The sequence below is a fragment of the Numida meleagris genome, unplaced genomic scaffold (assembly GCF_002078875.1).
Source record: "Numida meleagris isolate 19003 breed g44 Domestic line unplaced genomic scaffold, NumMel1.0 unplaced_Scaffold193, whole genome shotgun sequence".
In the NCBI taxonomy this organism is placed as follows: Eukaryota; Metazoa; Chordata; class Aves; order Galliformes; family Numididae; genus Numida; species Numida meleagris.
In genome coordinates, this window is record NW_018363728.1 from 640318 (window position 1) to 649766 (window position 9449).

At 41.9% G+C, this 9449-nt stretch overlaps 1 protein-coding gene across 2 annotated transcripts; it reads left to right on the forward strand.

The window, feature by feature from the left end:
* The first annotated feature begins 2350 nt into the window (after positions 1-2350).
* On the forward strand, positions 2351-8906 carry VIP (vasoactive intestinal peptide). 2 transcript variants are annotated; one of them, XM_021382269.1, is made up of 7 exons: positions 2351-2517; positions 2788-2909; positions 4190-4330; positions 4715-4819; positions 6261-6380; positions 7074-7188; positions 8644-8906. In XM_021382269.1, exons 2-7 carry the CDS (start codon positions 2797-2799, stop codon positions 8650-8652), a joined length of 603 nt encoding a protein of 200 aa, XP_021237944.1. In that variant the 5' UTR covers positions 2351-2517; positions 2788-2796; the 3' UTR covers positions 8653-8906. The 2 variants fall into 2 exon arrangements, with proteins under 2 accessions (XP_021237944.1, XP_021237945.1); XM_021382270.1 differs by lacking the exon at positions 4715-4819.
* The last annotated feature ends 543 nt before the right edge of the window (positions 8907-9449 follow it).

Sequence of the window (9449 nt, forward strand, 5' to 3'; positions counted from 1 at the left end):
GAGGTGGCATCTCCAACTTGTCTTGATTCAAGAGGAGGAGGTGGTAAGTACAGCAGGGTGATGAAGGCTAATGCAGATAATTGTTATTGCTGTTGAAAAGCACTTGGGACACCTGGGTTCATTCTAAGGCTTTTCTGGAGATTTCCTGCATAAACATGGGGAATTCACTTGTTCTCCCTGTGACTCAGTTTCCTGATGGTAGAAAAGGAAAAATAGATGGTATTATAAGAATAGATACACTTAACAGCAGCTCAGATCATGAAAGAGGCTATAGAGGTTTAGCTCAGGAATACTGCCACCCTTAGGGTTCTGAAAGTTGTTTTACCCAACCTTAGAGCATGGTTACTCTCTTGTCCAATCTGATTTATTATCTGGCAAAAAAAAAGGAAAAAAAGGAAAAAAAATTATGGCAAAACAGATTGTAAAGATATACCAAATAAATGAGTATGGCATGGCATGGTATGATATGGCATGGTATGGTATGGCACAGCATGGCACAGAATGGTATGGTATGGTATAGTATGATAAAGAAGTACTAAAAAAGTAGCAATGATTCTCCATATTTTTTTTTTGGCAGTGAAAACTGCACATTTCATCACAGTATGTAGCTTCCTATATAGCATATACATAGCAGTTGAGAACACACTTGCTTTTCACACAGCCCTTAGCAGCAGGCACAGTGCTTCTCCTCCTTCCCAGGCTCCTCAGCCCGAGAGAAGCCTGACTGCGCCTCACCCTCCTGCCTCAACTGAAATGAGCAAGCTGAAAGGAAACTTTAAAAATTAAAATACGATTCTCCGGTTCCAGCCGCCGGCTGAGCTTGGGCTTTTCCCACGGCGGAGGGCGGCCGCCTTCAGCCCGGGGCGGGAGCGGGGCCATGGGGGGCTCCCCGCCCCGGGCCGGGCTGAGCAGCCGCAACATCTGAAGCGTCTTTGTTCCGCGCTTCAACACGGCACCCAGGAGGAGGATTTCTCCTCTCGTGTCTCAAGCACTTGGGTGAAGTCCATTGAACTTCTCCAGGTCGTGCATACAGCACGATGCCCGAACACCTTAGCTGGATATTTGGGGGTGGTGGGAACGCAGGGCTATTGATGCTCATCTCGCCGTTCTCGCGCTGAGTTGCTTCTTCGACCTCTAGTTATGTAGTAACAAGGGAAAAATTTCCTGAAATTAGACTGCAGCAGGAACTCTGGTTTTAGTCACAGCTGTCATCCGAGAAACAAATTTCCAGGCATTTTAAATCTAATTCGCTTAATTTTTATGTAACTGAATTAGAAAATGTGATTAAGCATCGCAGAATCCTCGCCGTTGAGCCTGCTTTAGTGAGGCATGAAACAAAGAAACTTGTGAGAAGTAAGTGGAAAGAGTCCAATCGTCTGCAAGGAGACGGTACAATCGTTACCTCTGACCAGAAGGATGAGAGGCACGGAAAAGCTCAAGGAAAAAAAAAGAGGAGTGGGAAAAGGGTGGAAGGGGGGTAAGGACCCGCTTCGATCCCAATCCTGCCATGATTCTTTGGCGGGTGTCTCAGCGCAGGGCTGGCTGAGACTGAAGAGGGAGCAGCGCTGCCCCACCGCCAGGCTCGCGGGTCCCACCCCTCCTTCCCAGTACTTCTTGCCCCGCTGCCCACAGATCTCCCTGAGGCAGGGAAAGTTTCGTGTAGAAAACCGAAAGCTTGAAACTATCTGGTTCCCCCTTGCTGTGGCAGTGACCCCAGTCCCGAGGTTTGGGCTTGAACCACACGGGGAGGAGCAGTTGCCCTAAGTTTCACACACACGCAAAGAAAAAAAAGAAGAAAAAAAAAAAAAGCTGAAGTCCGTAGCAAGATACGGCGTTTGGTGTGTAAGATCAGTTCCCTCCAGCGCAGACCCGGTGCTAAGGCTCTGCACCACGCCTTCGACGGGCAGGGACCCGGTGGGGACCGTGCTGGGACGGGGACAGAGAGAACGGGCCACAGGAAAGAGCAGCCATGGGGCAGGGGGCTCCGCGGGGACGCACGCCGGTGGGACGAGGTCCGGGGGGGAAGCCCCGGGGGTCGCGGGGCGCGGTGCTCCCCGGAGCAGCCTGCTGCTCTCGTGCTTCGCGAGGAGGCAAAACCGCGCTGCCGACGGGGCCCTGCTCCCCACAAAACTAACTCATTAATGGAAATCAAATAATGGGGGGAGGGGGAGAAGAGGTAGAATGCGCGGCTGCTCATGAATTAAATATAAGTCTCTGACTGTCCTGAACAAAGCGGCCATCCCCTTGGGAAGGGTGACGTCTCCCCAGTAACGTGATTGCTCCTTCGGAAGCAGAAACGTGTAAACGCTATAAAACGCGGCGGCGCGGCGGGCAGATCAGATCGAGCGGCGGGACGGAGCTCTCCTCTTCTTCCTCCCCGTCCCCTTCGCCCTCCGTTCTCCGCCGCCGCACCCCGGCAGCCGCTCCGCTCGGCAGCCGCGCATCGGGGCAGGGCGCCGTCCCCACAGCGCAGCGCCGCGCCCGCCCGAACAGCCCCACCGACGGACTCGCGGCTCCGTGAGTAACTGCCCGCTCTCAACGCAGCCGTCCGGCTGGTGCGAGGCTGGGTAGCCGGGGAGGTGCTCTGCCTTTTTACCAGATAAATATCCACTATCTATTTATTAATTAAGTTTTTTTTTGGGGGGGGTTCTTAATCGCTAAGTCCCGCGCATTGCTGCCCTCCGCAGCCGGCCGCGGTCATCCCGGCTGACCCCACTGCCGGCGGCATCCGTCCCGTCGGGGCCGGTCGCGGTGCCGACGGTGACGGCTGCGCTGTTCCCTCTGCAGGTGGCGGCCATGGAGCACCGCGGCGCCTCCCCGCTCCTCCTCGCCCTCGCCCTCCTCAGCGCCCTCTGCTGGCGGGCGCGGGCGCTGCCCCCGAGGGGTGCCGCCTTCCCCGCAGTGCCGCGGTAAGGGGCCGGGGCGGGCGGCGGGGTGTGGGGCGAGATGGGTGTCCGCCGACACGCGCGGCCTTTCTTACGGGAAAGCGCCGTTATCTCCTCCACTGGGCCAAGGGCATACGTATTTTCAAAAGCACAGACGTCTGTAGGGAAAAAATTGACTTTTTTCCCAAATCTTGAAGGGGAGGAGGTGGTCTGCACGGATCGATGCATAGTTTTGAAATGCCGCATGCTTTGAATTGCTGAAGTTTCTATTAGTTATTTAGCTAGATTAAGTCAGGTGGTGTAAAGTGTTTTTTACATACATGTAAGAGGAACACAAAGTAAAAAAAGAGCATAGAAGAACAATGCACCTGGAGAGTACAGTGAATTATTTCCAAGATTCGTGATCAGGTTGGTTTATTTTACACAGCCACAGCTTTGATATTTTGGTCAGAGAGGTCTTACACACCTCAGATATGTAAGTAACACAACTGCCATAGGGACTGTAAACTCACAAGGGCAGAAATCTTTTCTAGGTCTCACATGTGATTGTTGCACACACTAGGGTTTACCATAGCAATGGAACACAGCAGCAGGCAGAGGGAATGTCTGATGCCAAACTACTGCCAGGCATTCAGGTTGTCCTTGGTAGAGTGTAAGATATCAGATGGAAAAACAGTATATGACGACGTGAAGCAAATGTAAATCAGGTTATGCAGAACACTTGCAGTGATACATTTTAAAGGTTTGGATCAGTTTTTAACTTGCAACTAGCAAATGAAATGGCAGAGAGTAGAAAAACATTAAAGATTCATGACTGCGCTTAGTATCTGAAGTTCTGGGGGATGTGTTTGCTTTCCTATAGAGAAGGCCTAAGAACTGTTACATATGCACTCCAATGCGCATTTTAGGTCTTAGCTGGAGGGTAAGTACTTCACAGAACTCCTTCCACTTTGTATGAGGGGAGGTGGGCAATTTCAGCAGTTGTTTATATAAAATAGAGCTGTTGTGAAATGCTTCACAGTTGTCACTCGAGCTGTACTTGCTGGGTTCACTGGAGATAACTGTGTGTAATGAAAACGTATTTCTTGAACATATGCAAAGGAAGATCTGTTATGTCAGTTACTCTATCGCTGTGCATGAATTGTACCTGAAAGTGATTTTGTTTTGTACAAACCTCTTTAAAATGCTTTACAGATTAAAGAAGTAGGTAGATGTGTATTTTGCCACAAGCTGGAATGTTAAGCGTCAGTGAATTGTTGCGTATCTTCAGCCAACTGTACTTCATTGGTTTTCTTCTCCATTAGACTGGGAAACAGAATGCCCTTTGAAGCAGCCAGCGAACCTGACCGTGCCCATGGGTCCTTAAAGTCTGAATCAGACATTTTGCAGAACACACTACCTGAAAATGAGAAATTCTATTTTGATTTGTCCAGAATTATTGATAGGTGAGTTTCTTTTATATTCGTGGCAAATGGTGATGATTGCTTGATTTATGCCAGAAGATCAGTCACATTTTCAAACAGACATAGGAAAGGAAGAATCAATTACAGAGAAAAAAATGAAAACAACCATGGCCTCTGGTTGAATACTGGTAGCAGCAGGAATGTTTGCAGAAATGTTGGTTGCATTGCCTTTCTGGCAAGATGAGCTCATTCACTTCCCAAGAAGGATGAAAACAATATACTGCAAAAATCTGGAAGTCGTTTTATGATATGAGCTTAATTTAATATGTACAATAGATAAGGAAAGCAGTATGTTTGCAAATTGAACATTATCAAGATGATATAAACCCAGGTTGTATCGTGGAGTTTATTTATTGTCCATTTCAGAAATGCAAGGCATGCTGATGGAATTTTCACCAGTGTCTACAGCCATCTTTTGGCTAAACTTGCTGTGAAGAGATATCTGCATTCGCTTATTAGAAAACGAGTTAGGTGAGGTGACACTTGCATTAGGCAGAGTTTTTTCATAGCTGGCTTCATTGGCAATTTTTTACCCTTCTGTAACTCAGTTCTCATTAGAGGTAATGAAAGGGCAATTGATATAATAATGGGGGAGCTGAAAATCCTATTGACAACTTTGTGGGTTTTGTTACTGAATGAATACATTACTATTTGTTTCTGATACAGCTGTGAGGGATATAGCAGTAGAAACTGTACATAACTGCTTGTAAATAGTAGCAATATTATAATGATTACCATGCCAATTTTCTCTTTTTTTCCCCCTTCGGTGGTAATTTTGCTAGCTTGGTGGATGACTGGCAAAAGTAAATAGAAAATGATCGATTACACAGCAGTTACACAGCATCAGGGAGATGCTCAATGAAATCAAGAAACAATTGGTTTACAGTAACAACAACATGGGATGATTTTTTTGCTACCATAGAATGCATTGCCAGGGCACTGTGGGAGAAGTGCACTGTAGGATACAAATGAGGCAAATTGGTAGACACGGGGTCTGCAGGCAAATTCCAGACCAGGTTGTTCATAAACCAGTGTTCTCAGGGTGCTGGGAAGGATCATTCTGTACTTCTCTTGCTTTCGTATTCTAAACAGCAGCTATTGAGCACTCTTGGGAATATAATAATATGGTACTTTGGTCTGACCCAATATAGCAGTTCCTATGAGTGTCTACTTCATATGCTCAAAAGCTGAGTGAAAATCAGGTTCACCATTTTTACCCATTCGTGTAAATTCTGCCTTTGTTCCAAATCCTGTACTGCCAGTTTCTTTTATGCTATAAAGTAACATAGGACAGAACAGGACCTTGTTTCCCAAGACTGTGCATCAAAATTGAGCTTCCAAGTCTGGATTTCACATTGGGTGTTTTGTCTTCTAATACTTCCTTGAAGAGACATTTGCAGCTATATGTGTAATGTTACACTCTTCCTTTCCTCAGAGGCAGGCTCAGTCCTCACTGAGTTCAATATGAATGGTGACCAAGACCTTTAAGAGATTATAGTGATTTATATTAGTTCTTGCCTTGGTTTTGAACCAAAGTAGGTTTACATGCACAAAAGAAATCAGAATAAGTCAGTTTATTAAAAAATAATAATGGCAGCTGTGAGAATGCATAGGAGAAACTTGTGAAATTCCCATTCATCCACTTGATCCTACTGAACTAATTTAACAGAAGTCTCTAGAAGTCATTGAGAACTGAGAATTTGTTCCTTGTTATTAGGATGCATAGTAAGCAATAGAGGCAATGACTTCTTTTCAAGAGCAGAAAGATCCAAATTCATAGCTGGAACTGAAACGACAAATTTGATTTATTTAACTTAACATTATAAAGTTTATTTTGCTCATTTAATAATGTCTTCCTTTAAACTGATATTGTCCGTTATTTTTTTCCTTTGTGACTGATGTATGTTGCCAGCTCCCAGGACAGTCCTGTCAAACGCCACTCTGACGCTGTCTTCACTGACAACTACAGCCGCTTTCGAAAGCAAATGGCTGTGAAGAAATACTTAAACTCAGTTTTAACTGGAAAACGAAGGTACCACAAGAGAGAAAATACGTATTTATTTCCCATAGCTGTATGTTATTAAAACATTTATGATTTATACCCATATATATGTATATGTATATATGTATTTATATATGTATACAAAGAGGACAAAGAAGAGACGGTGAGCATTAATGACTTTTTAACATAGATTATAACCTGGTTTTCAAATACAGACAGCATTTTCTTCCAGACCGAAACAGATGCTACAATCAGATTAGAGTAAAACAATAAAGAAGAGATAGCATCTGGCAATCTTAAAAAGCTTCTGGCATAATCCTAAATTGTTTTTTTATTTATTAAAATTCTTAAGGAAAAAAAATCACAGAAAACTATGGAACATGAACAACTTTTTTTTTAAGGAAAATGCACTATTTGTTGAAATTCTATCTTCAAGTAAACACAGAAAATTTAGAAGTCCCCAAAAGACTATGTGTCCTAGTCCTCCTAGGTGAGAAATGCCATTATGTATTTTAGGGCTTGTATTCTGCTGTATATTTACACATTCAGACCACCTCTTTTGAATGTCATGCCACTTCACTTGTTAAATGTGCTATTTCATGTGATTTATAACTTCTGTATAAGTTTAACAACGTGTACTATAGCTACCGTTAGAGCATGGCATTGTTTGCTTGTTTGCTTTTTCTTCTGAAGACTGTAAAACTTATTTCTAATCCACAACAGCCAGGAAGAGTTAAATCCAGCTAAACTCCGAGATGAAGCAGAAATTCTTGAACCTTCCTTTTCAGAAAACTATGATGATGTTTCTGTAGATGAACTGCTGAGCCACCTCCCATTGGTATGCCCAGATTTCTTTCCTTTTGCTGTTAGTTAAATTTACCCATAAAGTGAGATCACTCATGCATTAAATATGGCCTATCAGAAAAGCAGAAAGGGCCATGTTCCATGAAATTCTGCTTGTTTCTGTAGGGATTTTGTGTGACTATAATAATCATTTTAATAATAATAATTAAACTATCCCATGATTGCTGCTATTGAAAGTTCCTAATTAAAAGGCACTGTTAATAATGTACTTAACTCACTTGGGTGTTTCAACTTGTGTGAACTGTGGCTTAAGATCATAATTAACTCATTTTTAATTACAAAGATTATTATTTCTTCAGAGAACAAACTCAGTGATATTTCTTTTAATTAAAAAAAGAAAAAAGCTGCACATTTTGTTTAACATAACCTATCTCATTAAGAGTTGCCCTAGAACTAAGAGGATAAGCAATGTGAACCATTGGTGTTGAGAAAGTGCTCCAACCTGAAGTTTGCTGCACAAATTTCATCTGGCATGCAAATACTGCAGTTACTGTTTTACATTTAGCTATTACTATTTTTCAAAACTCATTCATAAATGATTTTTTGTTTTACATAAACACAAATCCTTCAATATCACAGGAACATAAAATTGAAAGGATAACATAAAGTTAAATCAGGCCAGTTCTTACAAGTGTATTAAAAATTAATGATAGGGCTATAAGAAAGGGAAAAACAAACAAATATAATTTTGAAGATAATATTTTCAGAGAAAGAAAAAATACATTTTTCCAAATTGTTGCCTTCAGAGACTGAAATAAAAATTTATTCCCCTTTCCATATACATGGCAGTTCCTCTAGAGATTCCAAATACTAGAGAGGACAAAAACTGCTTGTGCTTCAAGGAACAAAAAAACTTCTAATTGCTGAGATTCAGAAAATAAATGTTCTTTTTAGACAAGATTGTTTCAAAACTATCTGCTTCTGTATTGTGCACCTTCTAAAATATCTGGCATTGACTAAGTGTGAGAGAATACCAGCACAGTGTATTTTCCCGGAATTATTTTCAGTCCTTTCCTTTTTTGCCAGCTGTACTGATGATCCAGATCTCTCTGTAGGTGAATAGCTAGTACTGTCTGTTACTGATCATTTTATCATAGTGCCCAATTATTGATGGAGAGTGTATCAAGCAACCTGATTTTACATATCCTTTTGAAGGAAGTAATGTTTAAATGGATCCACGCTGCACTGTAGGTCCACACACAGTACCATTTTTTGTCTAATCCTTCAACCTTTCTTCTTGGTCCTACAACCTTATCTACTGGCTGTAAGGTTCATCAAGCTCCTGTAAAGAGCCCCATCTCATACTTGTCAGTTCTAAGTGCAGAATTTGTTTTCTGTCAGCTGTTAGTTCTTATTTGCTTTTATACACCTCATGATGCAATAGCTTACCAAAGTGACTATTAAAATATATTTCTTCTTTGCATTTCAGGACCTCTGAAGGACACCTAGCAAACTCTACAACAAGAACAAGTTATTTTTGAGTTCCACGTAGTATTTCAAAGAGGTGACTTTAGTCATCAAATCAGAACAAATATGTTGTGAAGTGAAAGTTGTGATATATTTGTTTCTTATGTAATAAAAGTTGATATTTACATTGTAAATATTATTCTAGAGTTCTCTACTGAAAGCTGTACATATGGATGCCAGTTAAACAAATGAGAAGTCTGTTAAGTCCATATGCTGTAAATCCTTTACTTCAATAAATTCATTTGAAAATGAGTGCACAGCTGAAAAGAGCCCATCATTACTAGTTATTTGGCTTGTTTTAGGTGTGGTGAACTTCAGATAAGCCCATATGATAAAACATGTGCATCTGCAGCTATCTTCTTAAACAAGTGTAAAAATCTGAGCAAAAGAATATGTGAAGTGTCTTAAAGCTTCATTACAAAGATCCCTGAAACAGTACGCTTTTCTAGCAGTTTACCAAACAACTAGTAAAAAATGAAAAAGCATGACAAATTAGTTGACCTCTGACAACATCTTTCCTTTTTTTTTCATATTTTCAGTAGATCACAATTTAGAATTTATATTAAGACCAGGAATGTATCACTTGTTTTTAGTGATGTTATGAATGTTATGCTTTGAAACTGCCAAAGCATGCAAAGAAGAATGCTGTCCCTTGACTCATTTGAAGTCTAAAGTCACTGATTCTTCATTTGGCTGTCTGTAGCTTTGATGATGAAATTATTCATTGAATATAAGAAAGATCTGATGACACTTTATTATTTTTTTTCA